We start from the raw sequence: 20,869 nt of genomic DNA, 5'->3' as shown, positions 1-20,869 counted from the left end.
CCTGATTCCACGGTACTTCAGGTTATCAAGTGCGACATAATACAACTCCTGACCCAATTTCCACACAATTATTTGCCCAACCCACAACCTCAACAAGCAGTTGTTAATTACATCACTGTGCTATGTGGTCATTACGTCACCCAGCGGGAGCAGTAAGGCCTACCAGGCAGGGATCAGTTTTCCAGCTCGCTTTTCCCGAGAATGGAGAGCCTGCAAACCACCTACACTACCGAGAGTCCCTCTCCTCCCCCGGCCTCGGAACTTTTCTTGCATTTGTCTTGGCGTCACATCCCAATGGACCAGGCTCCGGGGTATCTGACAGAGTGGGCAGGGAAGGGGGGAAGGCTTTTTTGCCCAGGAGTCTGTATCAATACTCCAGATTCGGGGCAAAGTCACCTATGTGGTTCATGAGAATCCTCCCGAAACTACTTTTTTTCTCCCACCTCTAAGAGTTTCCATGTCCCCTGGAAGAACCTCATCAGACTCGCGGCTTCTGATCCCTCACAATTCCAACACCCAGGGACTCACTTCCTACTGCCAGCTCCCAGATCTCCGGGAAGGAACCTTGGAAGGACACACACCATCTCACTCATGCACATGCACACGCACAGGCACCAGCGCGCGCGCCCTGGGCATCGTGACCCTGTGCCCCCCTGGCTCCAGGCTGACTTACTTGAGGAAGTACCTCTGGCCAGTGGCCGTGAAGGTCATCTCCCAGCCCGGGGGCAGCGGCAGCTCGTCGGTCACGTCGTAGGACTGCTGGCGGAGGTGCGCGTGCTGCTGCGCGGGGCTGGCGGCCGCGCCCGCGCCGGTGCCCAGCTGCAGGGACGCGGGCGACGAGTGCGAGCGGACGTGCTGGGCGCCGCCGGCCAGCCGGGGCCCCGGGTGGCCCCCGGACGAGTCGGTGCTCGACTGGCGCGAGTGCGAGCCGGAGTCAGGTTCCTTAAAGAAGGACTCGGGCAGGATCTTCTTCCGCCACGAGCTGGGCTTGGGGTTCATGACCGAGTTGAAGAGGGCTTCGAGGTCCGTGTCTAGGTCCTGCGTGACGTGGATCACTTGCTGCCCGGGCGGCGGGAGCGGCGGGGGCGCCGAGGCCGGATTCATCTTCTGCAAGGAGAAAGGAGGTCAGATCAGCCTTTTGCTTCGAGTCGAAGGAGGGGGACAAGGGGAGACGAGAGAGAAAACAAAAAGAGGAGATGGATAGGTGTCCGCTTCGGGATCCCAGACACTCAGCAGTTAGAGCAGCCGGATGGGGGAGGGGTCCCTCCTGGCCTCGAGAATTATGCAACTTTCTTGAAGCCAAGGAGTTACCGGGAGGAGGAGGAGGAGGAGGAGGAGGAAGGGCGGGGGAGGGGGAGTAACCGCACTCGGGATGTTGCTGAACTGCTGGTGGCAAAGGACAGGTCACAGCTTTCCAGGGCAGACTGCCCCCCAAAGAAGCCTCCACCCGAGCCGGCTCCGCGACCTCTCGCCTGCGGAGGCCCGAGGAGCGGGCGCCCCGGGAGGCGCGGGGGAGCGCGCGCCGGCCGGCGGGCACTACCTGGGCGCGCAGCGAAGCCGAGTCTGGGCGTGCGGCGGCCGCGTCCCGCCCGAACTCGCCGTCGGGCCTGGGTAGCTCGGGTGCGTCCGAGCTTGCAGGACTGGAGCCGGGGCCCGGCTGGCAAATCCCGAGCCGACGCGGTGCCTGGGAGCCGAGGGGCTTCGGCTCTCACATCCCCCGGACCGGCCTCAGGCGCTCGCGCTCCGCGGGAAGGAGGCGGAGGAGAAGCAGACAGCGCGGCCGCCGCGGCTCCCGGACTGTCCCATAAACAAAGTTTGGAGCAAACTCCCACTCCCAGGAAAGAGGCGGGCCGAAAGCTGAGCTGTTGAATTATGCATGACCTCCTAGTCCCGGGCCTGCCTGCCCCCGCTCGTCCCTCCCCTTCCTCCTCCTCCTCCTCCTCCTGCCCCCACCCCGGCTGCAGAACCCCCTGGGCGTGCTGGCTGCTTTGCGGGATCGGAGGAGACGGGAGACCCCCGCCCGCTCCGGCGCTCACGGACCTCTCCCGCGGAGCCCTGGCCCTGCATTCCTTTGGGTTTACCACGGACTCGGGGCGGGGTCAAAGGGAAAGTGGCCTGAGCCTGTTTAATCAAGGGCTTGCGGACCGAAACCAAGGCTGGGGGCGGCGGAGGGCGCGCGGCGGCGGGGCCTCGGCGAGGACGGGCCGGTTCTGGGCGCCGCGCCCTCCCGTGGTGCCGGGTGCTGAGGCCGGGAGCGCCCGGGGCCCCGCGCTGGTCCACGGTTCTGCCCGAGGGCGGGCCCGGGTGCGCCGCGCGCGGGAGACACCGACAGGGCCGGCCTTGCCACGGGAGGCTGCTTAGCGCTTGTGACCATATTTGGTCTGGCGAGGAGGCATCTTGGCTGTTTGGCTTTCAATTGTCTGCTGGAGCGCAGACGGTGCCCAGAAAGTGCCTCTGTCGCTAGAGATGCGGCTTCGCCACCCGGTGCGTTGTAAACACACTACCTTCAAACCATTCGTAAATCCTGAGTGTCCTCTCCGGGGTGACTCAGGTCACTAGGGATTGAGCAGAAACCTGGTCAAAGCTGGGTGCTGGAAAAGGAGAGCAATCGCGCCCCCTCCCCCGCGACATCCGCGCGGGTAGTGGGAGGATTGGAATGTCCCTGACGCCCTCCAGAGAGCCTGGAGCCGGGACGGAGCCTGAGCAGGTGGCTGGGAGTAGGGAGGGTGCGCCAGTGACCCGGAAAAAACCGCCCACCCTCCCACCGGCTGGATCTGGGCAGGGGTGGAGACCCCCTGGCCCTAGTTGCAGCCTGGAAAGACAGCTGCGGGCAGTAGGAGGTGGCCTTGCCCTCCGGAGCAGCTCGATTCCTTCTTTCCCTTGTTCCCCCTCCATCCCGGGACAAGGGAGAGTGGCTACGAGATAAGTCATGCTTCAGAAAGCCCCTACCCCACCCCGTTTGATTCAAAAAGAAGTTTAGGAAGTAAGTCCAACGAGGCAGTCTATATGAAACACTTTGAACGGCACCCAGCCCGCCTACATACCTGGTTGTTAAATAAAATAGAATTGTAGTAAGTGCATGTATTGTGCCTCAACATCTTTATAAGGGTGAAATAAAGTCGAAATTAAAATCTGGAGTTGCCTTGAAGGAGAAAACTTTACCGGAAGGGCCACCCCATAGTTTTGCCTTGGGAAAGACAGGAGTATTAGGGGGCCACTCCCGGAATGGCTGGGTGCCTGTCACTGCCCAAAGTAGAGCAGAGCCCACCAAAGTGAGCCCCCCCCCCCGGCCGCCGCGTTATCTGTACTTGAGGATAGGCTCTGCTTCTACACTGTCAACAGACTGGGAAAAATCAGGGCTGCCTTAGAAAGACAGCCACATGCATCGCCTTCAAAGTAGGCAGAGCCGGACTCCTTTCAGGTGACTGGAACCCAGTGTTTCCCACGCAGCAAGTCCTCTGCCCACAGGACCAGCAGAGGGAGAGGGAAGCTACCACAGCTCACTCCATGAGAAAGAGCAGCTTTGTGAGCTGTCGTCAGAAGCCACCACAGTTGCGACAGTGGGGAAATTAGCTGTGGAACTGCAGGGAGTGACTGGGACCAAACGGTTACTAATTCAGAGGCGAAACGGCTGACTTGATAATTGAAGGATGGAAACTTGAGGCCAGCCTAGTCCAGGAAGGTCCTCACCCAAGAAGGAAGGTCCTGCTTTGTAGAGAGTACCTGGCTGCTACAAGAGAAGAAGAAAATGCCGAGGGAGCCCTGGCGCTAATCAGCCAATGAGAATCAGGGCTGGGACTGGATGGCAAGGATGCCGTCTTCATTCCTTGTCAAGCTTTGAGAAATAGATCGTGGAGGGCAGAGGAGTTGATGCCTGAAATGGAAATTGCCCTGACCATGGGATAACTCACAGGGAAAACCCCCGGTTCCAAGCAGCCTATAAGATGTGGTAGTGGATGCTTGAAGAGATTTGCATCAGTCCTTCAAACAATAGCTTCAGATTAAATAACGTTTACAGGCGCCTCGTGTGGATCAGGCACTGCCCGTAGAGGCAGCAGAGCGTGGTGGGTAGGTGCGTAGTCTCGGGAGCAAAGTGCCGGGGTCTCCTGAGGCAAGACTTAAACTCTCTGTTCCTGGGTTTCCTCCTTTGTAAATTAATAACAGTACAATGACAGTAGCCACCTCATGGGATTCTAGGTTACAAGACTGTACAGATTTTATCTGTTGACCCGTGATTTAGAACACAGGCTTTGAAGTGCCTAGCTCTACTCTCTGCATTGGGCAACTAACTTAGCCTCCCCAAATCACAGATTGTTCATTTACAAACAGGAGATAGTATTGTGATAGTCTGTGACACTGCTGCCCTTCAATGGACCACACTCCTGTTAGTCACACCCTCATGGAGTCCCTTCCACTTAAATCTGGACTGGGCTGCTGACTTGCCTTAACCAGGAACACGCAGCAGTGGAGCTGGGGCAGTTCCCCACCCAACTCCTAAGAAGGTGTGGAAGCTTCTGCTTTTGTACTTTGGGGAGATCTGAGGCACTAGGAAAGCAGTCCAACCACCATACTGGAGAAACCACATGGAGAGGGAGAGGCCCCGAGATAGGTGGGGAGAGGGAGAAGTCCAGTGCCCAGCCGGGCCACCAGCTGGCTGCAGACACATCAGGGACCACCATCAAGACCAATAGGACCACAGAGCCTAGCCCAGCTCAGATCATGTGCATTGTGAGCAAATAAAATGGATATTGTTTTAAGCCACTAAATTTTGGAATTTTTTTTAATACAGAATGGGCATTCTAAGGATTTAATAAGAAAATGCAAATAAAGTTCTTAACACAAATCCCATTACAAACTAAAGCATTCAACAAATAATGGCTGTGGTTGAAGTCTCATGGAGACCGAAAGAATAGACGATACATTATATATTCCCATTTTACAGATAAGGAAACTGGCCCGGTGAGTTTTAAAGTATTTTGTCCAAGTACCTGCAGTGAATTCATGAAAAAACCTGGGATTCAGCCAGGGTTTGTAATCCTAGGTCAGAGTGCTTTTTCCACTCTCCCATCCTGTGTGAGCCAGAACTTGCTCCTGGTACTGTATCCTCACTGTAAATCAGTGCGATACCTCCTGCCTGCCTTCTCATAGAGAACTCCACAGTTTCTGTTTTGTTTTTTAAACAGCCAGTTATTGGGTCGGACCCGTGGCTTAGCGGTTAAGTGCGCGCACTCCACTGCTGGCGGCCTGGATTCGGATCCTGGGCGCGCACCAATGCACCGCTTCTGCGGCCATGCTGAGGCCGCGTCCCACATGCAGCAACTAGAAGGATGTGCAGCTATGACATACAACTATCTACTGGGGCTTTGGGGGAAAAAAATAAATAAATAAAATTATAAAAAAAAAAATAAACAGCCAGTTATTTTTTATTTTTTTTATTTTTGGTGAGGAAGATTAGCCCTGAGCTAACATCTATTGACAATCCTCCTCTTTTTGCTGAGGAAGATTGGCCCTGGGCTAACATCCGTGCCCATCTTCTGCTACTTTGCATGTGGAATGCCGCCACAGCATGGCTTGATAAGTGGTGCCTAGGTCCGTACCCGGGATTCGAGCCTGCGAACCCCAGGCCGCTGAAGCAGAGTGCACAAACTTGACCACTATACCACCAGGCTGGCCTCTCCACAGTTTTTATAAGATAATCAGTTGAGAGTACACTCCTGCTGATAAAGAAATCTTTCTCTCCACTTGCAAAGACTTTCCACCGGACGTTGACTGCCTGCTTCCAAATCCTCCCCTCCACAAACTTCCTTCCTACAGAAAACTTCCCTGAGTCATCAGCTCCTCCTCCCTCTCCATCCATATCCAACTACTGATTCCTTCTTCTGGTGTCCCTCAGATCTATCCTTCCTTTCCACTCCAACAACAGGACCTTATCTCAAAATGCTGGTAGGGGCCTCCTGACTGCTTCCTCTGCCTGCAGTCTCCGTTTCTGGCCTCCCCTTTTCATGAGGTCATTCCCTGGCTCACAAGCTTTTAACAACTGCCCACGAGAATAAAGTTAGAGCTATCTATCTAGCCCCCAAGACTCCCAACCAACTGCCGTCTTCATAGCTTTCTGACGGTGACTCCTACACAAAGGTGTCTGCCATCCCCTCTAGCCAGGCTCTGACCCAAGCATCTTTGGCCTGTTCCTTCACCACATCTGTCTCTCGCAGTACTGCCCTCCATACTGCATTGTCAAAACTTCATTAATCTCTCCCTCTTTTCCCCTAAATTCAGGTTGTTCTTGTCTTTTTCACTCCCTCAACATGTAATCATACATAACACTGCGTTATGTTATATTTTAACTTTTCCCTCAGCTCTCCGGCCTCCCCAGTTGGATTGTAAATAGCTGCAGGGCTAGAATTGCTCCTCTGGGGCCGTAACTCTGTGTTAAGGGCATGATGACCCTGTCAGGATTTTGCCCGTTCCTCTTCTGGCACCCACTGCTGTCCTCTCAGCAGTGTGTGAGGTATCCTCCCACAATTCACTACAATTTTGGCAGCACATACAGACTCAAATCCTGAACAGGACTGTAAGCTCTTTGAGGACAAGTCTAAAAGGACTTCATTTTCTTTTTGTTTTTCCCATGCCAAACGAGGTGTTCTCCACAGGGGAGTGTCCAGTACCTGTGGTCGCCTAGCCCAGTGGCTGTGGTCCCAACTATGTCATCTGCCATTTTTGCCTCAGGTAAGCCACAGGCTGCTTTTCTCAGCCCTCTCCCTTTGAACTGCTGACTTGGTCTGAGTGACCCGTCCAGCTAAGCGGAGTGGTCAGAAACTTGGCTGGGCAGGTAAATTGTAGAGGACTCTGGCCCAGAAGCCCCTAGGGCAGAACCTGCCTAAACTTGCTGAGCCAGTATGGAGAAAATTTCCAGGGCAGGGTCACCATTAGCAACTGAAGAGGAGCAAAACAGACGAGGACCTTGAACAGAGAGGGGTTTGAATAATGAAGAGTCCAGAAAACTGTTGAATAAGATTAGTCTTTATTTCCACAGGAGGGTAAGATTTGACCAGTTCCTTAACCAATCAAACTTGACACTTGCAAATTCATAATTTCCCGTATCCCAAGTGTCTAGCATATAGCAAGTTTACAAATACTTAAATCAGAATGAATTGGTGCTGCCACCCATTTTTGCATTTCCTCTCCTCAGGGGCATGTCTCACTGTCAGACTTCACTTTGGTGTTCCTAATAAATGCACCACTGGCGTGATCATAAGGAAGATAATTTTGATAATGATGATGATGATGATGGTGAATGGGACTGTGTTTTGCCTAATGTTATCTATTGCTTCAGCAATGCAGTTGGACCAGAGGAAAAAGGAATTTCTGAGATTTAGTCTTTACTTGGGTACTGTGTGCAAGTTGTTTATCCTTTAGTATTTTCACTATTTTTTTTTTTTTTGACTAGGGAAAATATTTTTAAATGGAAATAAATAATTAATATATATTTTCTTAGAAAAGAAAAATACACTTTTGGAAATGCTTAAAAACATAAAGTGTGGTTTAGAGGTTAGCTGTCAGGCTGTATTGCAAAGTTGTCAATTGCAGCGTAATATATAGGGGAAGATTAGAAGTTCCCTAAACATTTAACAAGAGATTGACTAAATATATATGACAGCTTAACATATCCAATGGGGTTTTTGGTAGCTAGCTGAAATAGTACTTATGAAGACAAGGTACCACTGTGAAAAAGATATTTTTTATATTTTTGATGAAAAAAAATCCAGAAACAGATATCTATGAACAACATAACTACAACTTTGTTCAAAAACAGGGGGAAAAAAATGAATGAAAAGTAAGATGCTAAAATAATACCAAAAAATAAAATACCTATGTAAAAATAAAAAAGATAAATGTTTCTCTCTATGAACTTAGATCTGTGTAAATCTATAAATGTGTAACATGATAGAGAAATTGAATCATCACTCTCAGAAGCCTGAATCATATTATTAATATCATTTTGGGTGTGATGAGAGAACTAACTAGCGGTGTTTGGGGGGAAATTTCAAGGTACTCGGTATTGTCCATACATTCAAGAACTATATGTATATTTTGAGTGCCCGCTGTGTGCAAGACCAGAAGTGGTCTTTCCGGCAGAGCTTGGAAGAGGTTGCCACCTGATAGGACATTCATTGGTTGACATGTCATTCAGCTCCTCCTTCTACCCAAGTAAGTCCCAGATCTGGTTACACCAGCTGTTCAAGCCACTCCTCTTCGCCTGTCTTATTTGTCATGTTGACAGGAGTCAAGCACATGCAAGCTCCTCTATTATCTCCCTGTCTCAGCATTGTCCAGCCTCAAGTGAGGCCACTATTCGTGCCTGGTCAAGAAAGGTCAGTTCGTGGTTTGGAGCCAAGGAGAAGAGGAGAGGACCAGCCACATGCAGATAGTGGGGAGACAGGGCCGGGACTCCAGTTCTGCTCCACAAGAGAGCTGACACTGTGGGCGAGTGCAACTCAACATGCTTAAGAACAACAAGTTTCCTTTAAAAATAGATGTTTGCAGATAATCTTAGATAGAAGGGTGAACTTATTCTCAGGCAATGTCTGCCATACAAAAAATCCTAATTTGACCTTGTGGCTGTAGACATATTCACCGAGTCATAGTCATTAAAAGTTGTTAGGGTTTCAGTTATCACAGTGATAGTAAACAATATTTACATAATATTCTACAGACTACAAAACCATTTCACATGTGTAATCACACAGAATCTCACAGGAACTCTGAGAATTGGCAGGCTTACTAGAACTCCCATTTTACAGATAAGAAAATAAAGGTTCAGAGAAGTTCCTGCCTGGCCGAAGGTCATCCCCTTGTAGCAAAAAAGCCAGAACTCAGACCCTCTAGTGCCTCCAGGCTTTCAAATTGTTTCTCTTACAACTTCTTAAGTGAGTCAGTCTTAATTGCTTCCTCCTTTGTGAGGGTACAGAATTCTGTCTCTTCCTCACAAAAAAAAAGAGAGCGGGAGAGAGAAAGGATGTGTAAGTTGTTTTTTTCTCCACTGACAGTATCATTTCACAAATGCTTTGTCATCTAATGGCCATTCAGTGCACTGATGCTCCTAAAATTTAAATTGAAGTTTAGTTGTCTCCTCCTTCTCATTAAATAAATGAAAACTCAAATGTGTCAGAGGTACTTAAAATGCAATCAAACCCTGATTAATGGAACACTTGTGTGTATTAAAGAACTCCTCAGTGATGTGAATCACTGCTAATTAATATGGAACAGCGGTCTCTATTTTTTTTAAGGGTTGTATTCCTAAAGTTATTTTGTAAATTGGTCATTTGGAACTCAGAACATGCTTTGTTAGAGAAAAAATATATTACAAATGATGGCTAGGCACCCCAGCCTAGCCATCTAACTAGGGCTTCTAAGACAGCCCCAAATCCTTGGGAGCCCAAAACCTCAGTCTGTCCTGATCCTCAGGTTGAGTCTTTGGAGAGCCTTAGAGGACTGGTGTGGGGAAGGAGAGTGCAGAGAGCAGGCAAATTTCTTCCACACTAGCAGCGAGAGGAGGTTCCTGTAGGATCACAGTGTTTCCTGTGAGTCTAGGACTACTTGATTGGGAAATTCACATTTGTTGTCTTATACATTCTTGAGGAGAGGGAGGAAAAGTGGTTAAGACTCCTCTTGGCTGCAGGTAAAAAGTTACGTTCACTGAAGCAAAAGGAGCAGTTATGAGGATACTATGTGGAATCAAAGCGAGTCTCCACTCACATCTCTCTCCCTCTCTCTCTCTCACTTTTCTCTGCTTCTCTTTGCATATCTACTTCATTCTTCTGTCTGGATCCAGTTTTTTTCTGCTCTTCAATCCACGTGGCACATGGTCGTCTACGCCTTACAGTTTCACATGTTATATTCAGTTCCTCTTAAAAGGGAAAAGGACTTTTGCCTCAGGTCTAAATTCCCAGGGAAAGGTCTCTGATTGGTTTAGCTTGAATCAGGTGTCCGTCTTTGGACTAATCACCTTTGATGATGGGAGAGGAGGGAGAGCAAGGTCAAGAATAAGCACAATGAGTGTGGCCCTGAAGAGCAGGGATCTCCAGGGAAGAGGGCCCAGGCAGAGAACCCCAGAGATGGAATAGCTACTGATATTCATATGCTTGGTATTTCTTAGAATGAACACAAGTCTTTCAGCCATTTGCCTGTTAGAAATAGATCATTAACATATTCGGAAGTATCACATGATGCTGTTTGGCAACCAAACAATTTTAGGACTACAAGGGCACTAACCTAGGGGCTACACGTTGTAGTTCTACTAAATCATCATCTCCTATTTTGGGGGCAAAGATTTCAGGCAAGAGACATTTTATTGTTCATTCTGTGTATTTCCTTCCACCTGACATCATTTTTGTGTTTCACAGGAGGGAAAAGAATCTGAAGAAATTTGAACAGAGACTTAAAACACCTTGATGGAATGCCAAAGAAAAACTGAATGAGAAGATCCCTGAGATGTAGCTACCACCTTACTAAAACATCACTAAAAGTACTGTAACTACTGTCTATGAAAGTGTCAGTCAAGGCTCTTCCTGGCAGAGATTGCACGGCCAGGTGTTCAGTGTCAGAGATGATCGTGTAATTCAGTCTGGCTAGTTGGCATTGCATCTATAAAAATAAAACTGATTAACGGGTTCAAGGAAAAAAGCTTCTAGATTTTTAGTCTTCCACTTCTCTTGTAATTGTTAAAAGACTGCCTCATTCAATTAAATATGGCAACTCGTTCCATTCAATGAGGAAGGACAAAGTTCTCTGTCTGATGTTGATTTAAATACACCGTGGGTGAGAAATCTCTCTTTTCTCTCTGCCCTGGGGATAGGTATATCGAGGTGTCCAAGAGCTGATGCTTCCTTACTTCACATCAGAAGCCGAGGTCTTAAGTTAGAAGTGATAGATCCCATTCTTAGAACAAAATTAGTCACCAATAGAGGGGGAGCCTTTTGATGAATTCTGTGACAACTCTGGAGCAATAGGTATATCGATTCCTCCACATAAGTTCTCTTAGACACTCTACTCACAAAAAACATCACATGGGTTCCAAAACTTCTTGTGTTAGCATTTGAAGACCCCACAAAGAGACTGCCAAGAAATAAGTCTTGGTCTGTTTAGCTGGAAAGACAGATGTAAGCTGGTGGTAAGTTTCATCCTCACTAATGAATTCTCCCTTAGACTTTCTGGACAGCTCGGCCAAATGAGTTTGGAGGCCAAACTTTACAGCCTCCACATCAAGCCGATGGAACGGGAGAGACCCAGCCCATTTTACCTCCAATCACCCAAGGCCTTTGCACAGAGTCCGAGTTTTTGCCTTCAGTCAGTCTTTTTTATTTCACCACTGCCAGGGGTCTGTTTTTGTAGAAGAGTCAGTAAGAACCCCACATACAGGTGTTTTCCTATAAGACCTATTTGCTTGCAACAGAACCTCCTCGGTGGCCACAAAATTCCATCAAGGAAAATCCCAACCCAGTTTACTCCTGTGCCAGCTCCATTAATCCGCAGCTTGGGCAGCAGTGTGAGCGGGTCTGGGGACAAGAGTGCTCTTTCTTTCCATTATCACACATCCATCTGAACTAGAAAGGGCCTCACTTAAATCAGGAATTTCTATTCTTCTGGAAATGTCATTACATTTGAATTTGCAGTCCTGTGGCTTAAAGGAGACAAACAGCGTCCCTACCACTAGAGTCCAGTGGGAGGGGAGGGAGGGAACCACAAAAGAAATCCAGGAAGACTTTGAAGGTGAACTTGCCCTTCTGCAAACACACAAAATAGACATCTGTTTCCTTGGTACAAGCTCTAGAAGACACTAACACATCCTGTAGCTCCTCTGCAGAGTTAAATTACAGTACATTGGCCAGCACAGATACCTGTACTTATAAGGTAGGTGTCTGTTTAACCTTCAGTGTTCAAACTCTCCATGAAGAAAAAAAAATTTGAGAAAAACAGATGGTTACTTGGAAAAGAACTAGCAAGCATGGTTTGTGGGTAGTTCAGATCCACCAGGAAGCAGATGCCACCAAGATGGAATTAGATGAGCAAGAGACATACTGAAGGAGATGCCTGTAAAGAATAAAGGGGAGAGAGAACAGGCAGCCAGGGCAGTCTTCAGATTGCAGCGCAGGCAGGACCCTAGGAGAGGAGAACAGAAGGAAGGAGGATCAGGTAGGGGGAGCCTCAGACTTCGGTGCAGCTCTGAGAAGGTCCTAGACAGGCTGATGAGGAAGTCCAATGACTGACTGGTAGAGGTGTCCTGGGTGGGCGGGAATGCTCAGCTTTAGCACCCGGCTGTGCTCCATCAGTGGCAGCCCGAGAGAGTGTGGCCTTCTGTGTGAACAGTGCAGTCAATTTCACAGACGCAGCAGCTGCGGCTGTCAGCCTGCTGCTCTCCTCACAGCAGATTCATTATGGCAGGGAGCCCTAAGCAGGGAACCCACATGGCTTCCAGCATAGTCTATCCAGACTGCATCACAGAGACTGACTTCTCCATCCATTTCAGGGTACAGTTCGTCCAGGGTTCCCACGGACCTCTCCTCCTGAGGGGAAACTTAGAAGAGGGAGGTTAGTGGAACAAACCACAGCCCCTGTTGCTGCGGTTGGTCTCAAGGCCACAACTTGTATTTCTCTTCTTTCTCCTCCACCATCCACTCTAGAGTCTCCACATCCTACGCTAGCACCTCGCAGGTGTTGATGGCTTGCTTACCTGATGGTGTAACTCGAACCTTCACTCCAAAGGGACCCAAGCCCTTGGAATCATACCCTTCTCAGACTGGGGCTGCTGTGTATGTCCATCCACAGTTATAACCGGGAGAGAGAATCCCCAGAGGTACCAAGTAGATCACCCGGTTGTGCACATTCCTCCCTGCCTGCCCTCCTTGTGCAATAGCAGCCTTAGCTCCTCCCACTGCTCAGGGTCATTAATTCTGGCCAGAATGATGATGACTCATCTCACCTGTTGGTCCCTGGACACAGGAGTCTAAAGTGCCTACTCAGCATTTCATAGATTATAGTTCAGTGGTACTGTGGTTATGTCCCCTAGCACAAGTGCACTCCCTTTGGGGACCTGGACCTCTACCCCTACAAAGCCGAAAGTTGTGAGGATGAGAAGCACAAAGTTCCCCAATGAGAGGAGTGATGTGAAATGGGCCCACTCTTGCATCCACCCCTTTGTTCTTGGACCCATGCATTCTTCCTGTAAGTGACATAATACGTATAGGTCTCTGATTTGGTGTATACACTGCGCCCTGAAGGATGGCACCTCCTCCCTGCAGAGTATTGCTTACAAGCTGGCACTCCGCCTGTGCCTTTTCTCTATCAGTTTAGCTAATTTTAGAATGTTGGGCCCATGCACAGCCTCTGTCTCTGTCACCTTTCTTTTGTCCGTTGTGTCAGTTCTGGTGTGGTTGATGGCAAAGACTGGCTAACATCGACTGGCCAAGTCTATTTTGTCTACTTGGTTTTTTAGTGCCTCTTCAATGGTGAGTATGCCCACTTTTGGGTGGGCATTAATAGCTAACACAAAATCTTCATGCTTCGCCTCCACTCCACTCGCCTCTACTCACATCCATCTACCTGCCTCTGCTTCTGACCCCTTGTCTCCAGTCTTCCAGTCCTTTCCCTTTCAGGGTCACTGCACAGGAAAGTGTATATATTTGCAACTCAAGCAGTCACCTCTCCTTCCACACAAAGTGAATGACATTGCAGTGCTTGAAACTCAACACACTGGGAAGTTTCTGAGCCACCATCCATTTTTGCTTTTCACCCACATGCTGAGCCAACCTATCCATAAACCAAGCTTTGGCTCCCCCCCACCCTCAGCTGGTTGGGAGCCTACAGAGAGTGAGGGCAGCTGGTGTATCCATGGTGGATGACATGGGGGTCTGGGATACCTGCTCGTGCAGCTTACTTATGCCCTCTGCTCCTGCTGAGGCTCAATCCTGGACGTACCATTTCCCTTTCATGAAGGACTGCTCTTGGGTTGGGCCTGTCCGACTTTGTGACGTGGTGGATCCAATAGAACACAACTCCTAATAGGCAATTCTAAATGCAAGCTCACTTGGTACCCTATAGCCAAGTGCTCCATCTCTACCAGGGCCTGGTAACATACCAGGAGCTCTTTCCCAAAGAGGTATAACTCTGCTAGAGATGGCTTGGCCTTGCTCTAGAAGTCCTAGGCCCTGTGTTGTGATTCTCCCACTGGGGCTTGCTATAAATCCCACACTGTATCTATTCCCACCTCCAACACTATAGGCTCTGCCAGGTGGTATGGTCAGGTAACGGGGCTGCTTGCAGCATAATCTATACTTGCTGTAGAGAACTTTTGTGCTCTAGGCCTCACTCCAAGACAGCAGCCTTCAATGTCACCTGGTATTTGGGCTACAGTAATATTCCTGAGTATGGAATATGCTGCCTCCAGTACCCGAAGAGGCCACCAGACATTGTGTTTCCCTCGTTATAGCAGGAGATGCAAAATGCAGCACTTGGTATTTTACTTCGGAGAGGTTGTCCCAGGATAGCCCTGCCTACTGAATTGGCAGATCCCTGAATCTTCATGGGGTTGTCTTCCATCCTCTGGGGGGCATGTCTCCTACCAGGGCTTCCTGTACACTAGCCACATCTTGCTCATTCTGCCTGACCAGCACAGTGTCATCGATGTAATGGATCAGGGGGACGTTCTCTGGGACATTTAGATGGTCCAGATCTATATCTGAACTATATATAACAGAGGGTAGGACAGTCAACGTATCCCTGGGGCAAAACTATAGATAAATATTGTCCGTTCCACATGAATGCAAACTGTTTCTGATCCTATTTTCTAATTGGAATGGAAAATAACTCATTTGCCAAATCAACCACCTCATACCAAGTACCCGAGGCCTTCTTAATTTGCTCTGGCAAGGATGACATGGCTGGTACAGCAGCTGTAATCGTGACTACTACTTGGTTGGGCTCACAGTAGTCTATAGTCATTTTCTGTGTTCCAGACTGGTGAATTAAACAGCAATATGATAGGGCCATCAATCCCCTGCATCCTTCAGGTCTTTAATGGTGGCACTGATCTCTCCTGCCCGCACTCACACCCTCACCCCGGGAGGAAATATTGGTTTAGATTTGCTATCTTGCTGGGGGCAGGCAGTTTGGCAGGGTGCCATTTCAGAGGCTTCTACTTGACCTTCCCCACTGTGAGAACTCTCACCCCACAGGCCAAGGGCCAATGGGGGAACTAGGGCAACTGCCAAGTGGGTCAATCCTAATTATATACCCAGAGACTGAGGAAAAGGCCACTAGATAGGTCTGCAGACTCAGGGAATTCACTGTTAAGTCAGACTTTAGCCAGAACTCCATTTCATTTATCTGGTCTCCATATCCCCCACTCTGTAGGAAAGGGACATGACAGTGCTTCAGGTCTCCAAATGTCAATAGCAACTCAGAACCTGTATCCGGTAGTCCTTGAAATGTCAGTATTCTCCCTCCTCCATTGTACAGTCACCCAAGAAAACAGCCATAGATTTCTTTGGAAGTGACTGAGAGCGCTGACAGCATTACTTGCCATGGTGTTCCAGAGTCCCCACTCCTGAGGACCTGGCCACCCCTTCAGTCAATGGCTTCCTGACTGATAATTGGCTCAGACCCGGGAACTGAGCAAGGGATGGTAACTTTTTATTGGGGCGACCAGTCTCAGCCTCCTGCTCCTTCCTTCTTGCCTTATTCTGATTGTAGATGTTAAGCAGCACCCTTCAGGTTATGAACAACACTGAGAATGTGAAGAAGACTATGGACTATTTTAAATGCTATCATTAAATGTCAAAGGTGACTCATTTAAAAGGCAATCTTACTTAATAGCCCAAAATATTTAAAGCCATGAACTTCCGCTTATAGGTACAAACCAAACAGAAATGTTTACATATGTTCATCCAAAAACATGTGCTAGAATATTCATAGTTTATAGCAGTAAAAGCTCCAAATTGGAAGTACCCAAGTACCGTTAGAGTGTAGACTGAATAAATTAACAATGAGGCACTATTGCAGCACCAGAATATGGAATGAACGAGCTACAACCACAAACACAGTATGGATAAACCTTACATGTAAAACACTGAGTGAAAGAAGAGAAACACTCAAGAGTGCACAGTATAATTACAGTCATATTAATTACAAAAGCAGGAAAAGCAAATCTGTGCTGTTTGAAGTCAAGACGGTCATCACTTGGCAGGAGACCAGTGACTAGGAGGAAGTGAGGGAGGGGGGCTTCTGGGTACTGGGGATGTTTTGCTTCTTGATCTGAGTCCTGGTTCCATGGGTGTTCAGCCTGCAAAAATTCATCAGATTGTACACTCATGATATGTGCACTTTCTGTATGTATATTGTGTTTCGACAAAAAGTTCAAAATATATATTTATTTATATAAATAAATATAAATACCCAAGGAGAACTTCTGAATACAACTTTTGGGATTTCTTAATGTGAATCAGTGGTTCCCAAACTTTGAGAAGCATCGCAATCACGCTTTCCCCAACCCAGAGTATCGGGGCAGAGATGGTGATGGAAGCGTGTTAGGAGTGCAGGTAGGCTGACCAGCTGGGCTCCCACATACATAGCAGAATAGTGTCAAAGAATCATTCGGAGGTTCCTTAGCCTCCTAAATCCCGACCACTTCAGGATGTTTCCTAAACTATACAGGACACGAAAAGTTCTAGCAAACTGCCCAGTTTTTACCCCTGGGGATGGCACCTGCCCCTAGTCTCAGTCCCTTTCCCATCCTGGCCAAAGTCCCTGGACAGTTCTAATGGACATCCAATGTTTTAGTCTGTCCTGCACATTTCCCCCCTCTTTATGATAACGGAGCACTTCTGTTCCCATGAGGGACCCATTCCAAGTGGTTTGGGTGAGACTGGTGGTGACCTCCACTCTAGCCCTCTAGCCTTAGGAGTAGGACTATGACTTAAGCCTGGCCAATCAGAGTCCTGCCTACGTCTTTTTACCTGCGATGACTAGTGACTCAGCCTCTTTACACTGAAGCTGAAAGCAAGGAGGTACAAGTCTGGCTACTGAGGCAGAAATCATGTTCTCCCCATGCAAGAAGCCTGAGTATAGAATAAAAACAATTAGAGACAAGTGGACAATAAGAACTGAACAAGAGATAAATCCCCAAAGATATTGTTTGAGCTCCTGGACGTAACCTTTCCTGAAGTCCACAACTACACAGTTATGGGACCAATAAATTCCTATTATGTGAACTGCTTTGAGTCCATTTCTGTTACTTAAAATTGAACTAATGACTAATACCTAGAATAAAACAAAAAGAAAAACCCCATAAATGTCTCTTTTATCCCCTTTACTTGAGTTAGAAAAAGCTGTAGACTTACCCGTTTCCCCTATTTTGGGCCCACCATGGTCCTTTAGTCTTTCTGTGACACAAATTGATCCCAACGAGGCCTGCACACTCAAGCAAGTGCTCTTTAGTAGAAGAACCCCAAGCACATGGCCACACAGCTGCTTTCAGTTCACACATTTTATCATCCTTGCACTCCACTCCTCCACGGTCTAGAAGCCCACACTGAAATAGCAGGAGAGAAGGAACGTGGCAGGTGGCCATTCTCCCCTGTGCTCTGCATGTTTTCTTCTGTCTACAAGTTTACTTTTTCACCTTCATCCTCTTTGACATTTCTGTGGTGGCTCGTTTCCTCCAGCTCTGGATCTTCTCTCCAGTGCTGGTCCTTCATATTCACTAGGCCCCCCACCTGGAGTCAAATGGATCCAAGAACAGAGGACAGTCTAATGAGTCGAAAGTCTTGGCCTATACTAGAGGCCAGGCTTGGCAAACGTACCAATGGCTACAGCAGCCAGGGGTAAGAAAAGCCATAAGCCCCCTGAGGGTTCAGCTGCCTTTAAAGTCAGAGGAGCTTAGTCCCGTCCTCTTAGGAGTCTCTACAGATGGAGAGGGACCTTAATGACACTAACCAGACTCCTGTCATCTTGATACCATTTTGAGAGGCTCAGGAGAATGCCTGGATGTTCAGGGAAATGAAGACCCACTTCTTGGCCTTCTCCTCACGACTCTGAGGGTACTCAGGGTCGGGCAGCAGCCCCAGGCACAGAAACTATGGAATCCTTACGGTCCCAGGGTTACCATTGTAAAGCATCGTTACATTAGAAGTATTTAAAAGGTGATGTACGTTAAAGTATGTGTTTCAGATACCTATGGCTGCAAAACAAGCCACCCCAAGCTCAGGGGAGGAAACGATCAAAATAATTTGTTATTATCTCTCATGGGCCTGGGGTTGACTGAGCTCAGTGAGGTGGTTGTCTCAAGGCATCTCATGTAGCTGGTGTCAGATGGTGGCTGGGGCGGGGGTCATCTCAAAGCTGCCTCACTGACATGTCTGGTGACTGATTCTGGCTGTTGTCTGAGACCTTAGCTGAGACTGTCGACTGGAACACCCGCAAGTGGCCTCTCCACGTGGCCTGGTTTCCTCACACGATGGTAGCTGGGTTCCAAGAGAAGTGTAGTAAGAGAGAGAGCCAGGCAGACGCTGTATCACCCTTTATGGTCTAGCCTCTGAAATCACACAGAGTCACTTCCACCACATTCTGTTGGCAGAAAGGTCCCCCAAGTCCACCCAGGTTCAATGGGAGGGATATAGATGCCACCTCTCTGTCAGAGAGGAGCAAGGTCACATGGTGAGATGAGCATGTGGGATGAGAAATGTTGTTACAGCCATCTTTGGAAACTATTATCTGCCACTGTAAGTTTCTGTCAAGAATGTTGAATAGATGCTGGCTGAGTGAATACAAGGCATCTTTGTTATCCAAGTGTTAATTATCAGGAGCTCCACTGAAACACTGTGATAAAGGAAAGCAAAAACCACCATATAATGAAAATATTCCCTAATATGCACTCAAGCATCTCTCTCCACTTAACACTGAGAGGGTCTCTGATGGTTGGAAGTTGTAAACATCCACTCACACAATGCAAAATGAAAAGGTACGTCTTGCAAAAGATAAAAGATTTCGTTAAGTCAATTATTTTTAGAGAATATTTGGAATCTCATGTAACTGGTAGACCAGTTGACAATGGAAGAAGAAAAAAATTAGTAAGGATGGTCACATGTTAGTGGAATTATTTGAAAATCTAAAGATTAAGGAACACCTTAGGGAAAATCATTGAAACCCTTTGAGTATTTCTGCATGTTAAGTGAAGGGTGTTCTGTGTGTTGTTGACTTCTGTTGGAAAAATTATGTGCCCTTCAAAAAAAAAAGCAATACTTGCTTCAGTCTTTGTACATTTCAAGGATCAGGCCATAGTTTCTACAATAACCTAAATTCTGCTACATATAATACGAAATTATTTTTATAATTTTTAGTTTTAATTTGCAGATACAGTTCAAGTCAAACTTGTTCCTATGACATTTTGATCCCTTTTTGAGTAGATTTACTTCAGCGGCCTTTTTTCCACTACTTTTGAGAAAAGGCCCTTCTATAATCTGCTCAAGCTTTCGTCCTTCCCTAGAGAGTTAAGTGTGAGCAACATCAATTTAAATGATTTCAGTGACAGTATTTTCACAGCTTTCTTAGAAACGCTGTTATATCAAGTGAAATTAAACCTGAGATCTCTACTAGAGTATTAGTTTTTGCATTAGATATTAGGGCAAGATGCATTTGTAGTTATCTGCCAGATACTGTTTCATCAAACATTTATCGAGCATGTGCTTTGTGCAAGGCAGTGTGCTAAAGTACCGTGGGAATCACAAAGATGAACAGACTCTGCGGTGAAAGCTTGCATGTGTGTGTTTTCATTCAGGTTACTGTGGAGTTTACACCACCATCTCCCCCACCACCACCATCACCACCACCACCACCTCCACCACCTCCCTCACCAAACTTACCACCACCACCTGCACCATATCCACCACCACCATGTCCACCACCACCACCACCTCCACCACCATCTCCCCCACCACCATCACCACCACCACCTCCACCGCCTCCCTCACCAAACTTACCACCACCACCTGCACCATATCCACCACCACCATGTCCACCACCACCACCACCACCACCACCACCACCACCTCCACCACAACCACTTCCACCACCACCACCACCACCACCACCATCACCACCACCACCACCATCACCACCACCATCTCCACCACCACCACCACCACCACCTCCACCACCATGTCCACCACCACCACCACCTCCACCACCAACTCCCCACAACCACCATCACCACCACCACCATCTCCACCACCACCACCATCACCACCACCACCATCTCCACCACCACCACCATCACTACCACCACCACCTCCACCGCCTCCTCACCAAACTTACCACCACCACCTGCACCATATCCACCACCACCATGTCCACCACCACCACCACCTCCACCACCACCATCTCCCCACAACCACCATCACCACCACCACCACTTCCACCACCTCCTCACCAAACTTACCACCACCACCTCCACCTCCACCACCACCATGTCCACCACAACCACTTCCACCACTTCCACCACCTCCTCACCAAACTTACCACCACCACCACCACCACCATGTCCACCACAACCACTTCCACCACTTCCACCACCTCCTCACCAAACTTACCACCACCACCTCCACCACCACCACCACCATGTCCACCACCACCACCACCACCACCACCACCATCTCCCCACAACCACTTCCACCACTTCCACCACCTCCTCATCAAACTTACCACCTCCACCACCACCACCACCACCTCCACCACCATCTCCCCACCACCACCATCACCACCACCACCACTTCCACCACCTCCCTCACCAAACTTACCACCACCACCTCCACCACCACCA

At 48.4% G+C, this 20,869-nt stretch overlaps 1 protein-coding gene across 2 annotated transcripts in view; it reads right to left on the bottom strand.

Moving 5' to 3' along the window:
* Positions 1-1,800, bottom strand: part of WWTR1 (WW domain containing transcription regulator 1) — a 124,397-nt gene extending 122,597 nt beyond the window's left edge. Inside the window, exons 1-2 of one of the 2 annotated variants that reach the window (XM_004419260.3) lie at positions 1,541-1,800; positions 674-1,107 (exon numbers count right to left, since the gene is read on the bottom strand). In XM_004419260.3, the coding sequence (XP_004419317.1) occupies positions 674-1,104 (431 nt within the window). In that variant the 5' untranslated portion in view covers positions 1,105-1,107; positions 1,541-1,800. Of the gene's footprint in view, positions 1-673; positions 1,108-1,367; positions 1,420-1,540 lie in introns of those variants that run through there. The other variant, XM_087430405.1, reaches the window with a different exon arrangement.
* Between the last annotated feature and the right edge of the window lie 19,069 nt (positions 1,801-20,869).

Source organism: Ceratotherium simum, chromosome 5 (genome assembly GCF_057802395.1).
Source record: "Ceratotherium simum simum isolate JZ-2026a chromosome 5, ASM5780239v1, whole genome shotgun sequence".
Taxonomy (NCBI): Eukaryota; Metazoa; Chordata; class Mammalia; order Perissodactyla; family Rhinocerotidae; genus Ceratotherium; species Ceratotherium simum.
Note: the sequence above shows the minus strand (reverse complement) of the source record. Positions and strands in the feature narration are given on the sequence as shown.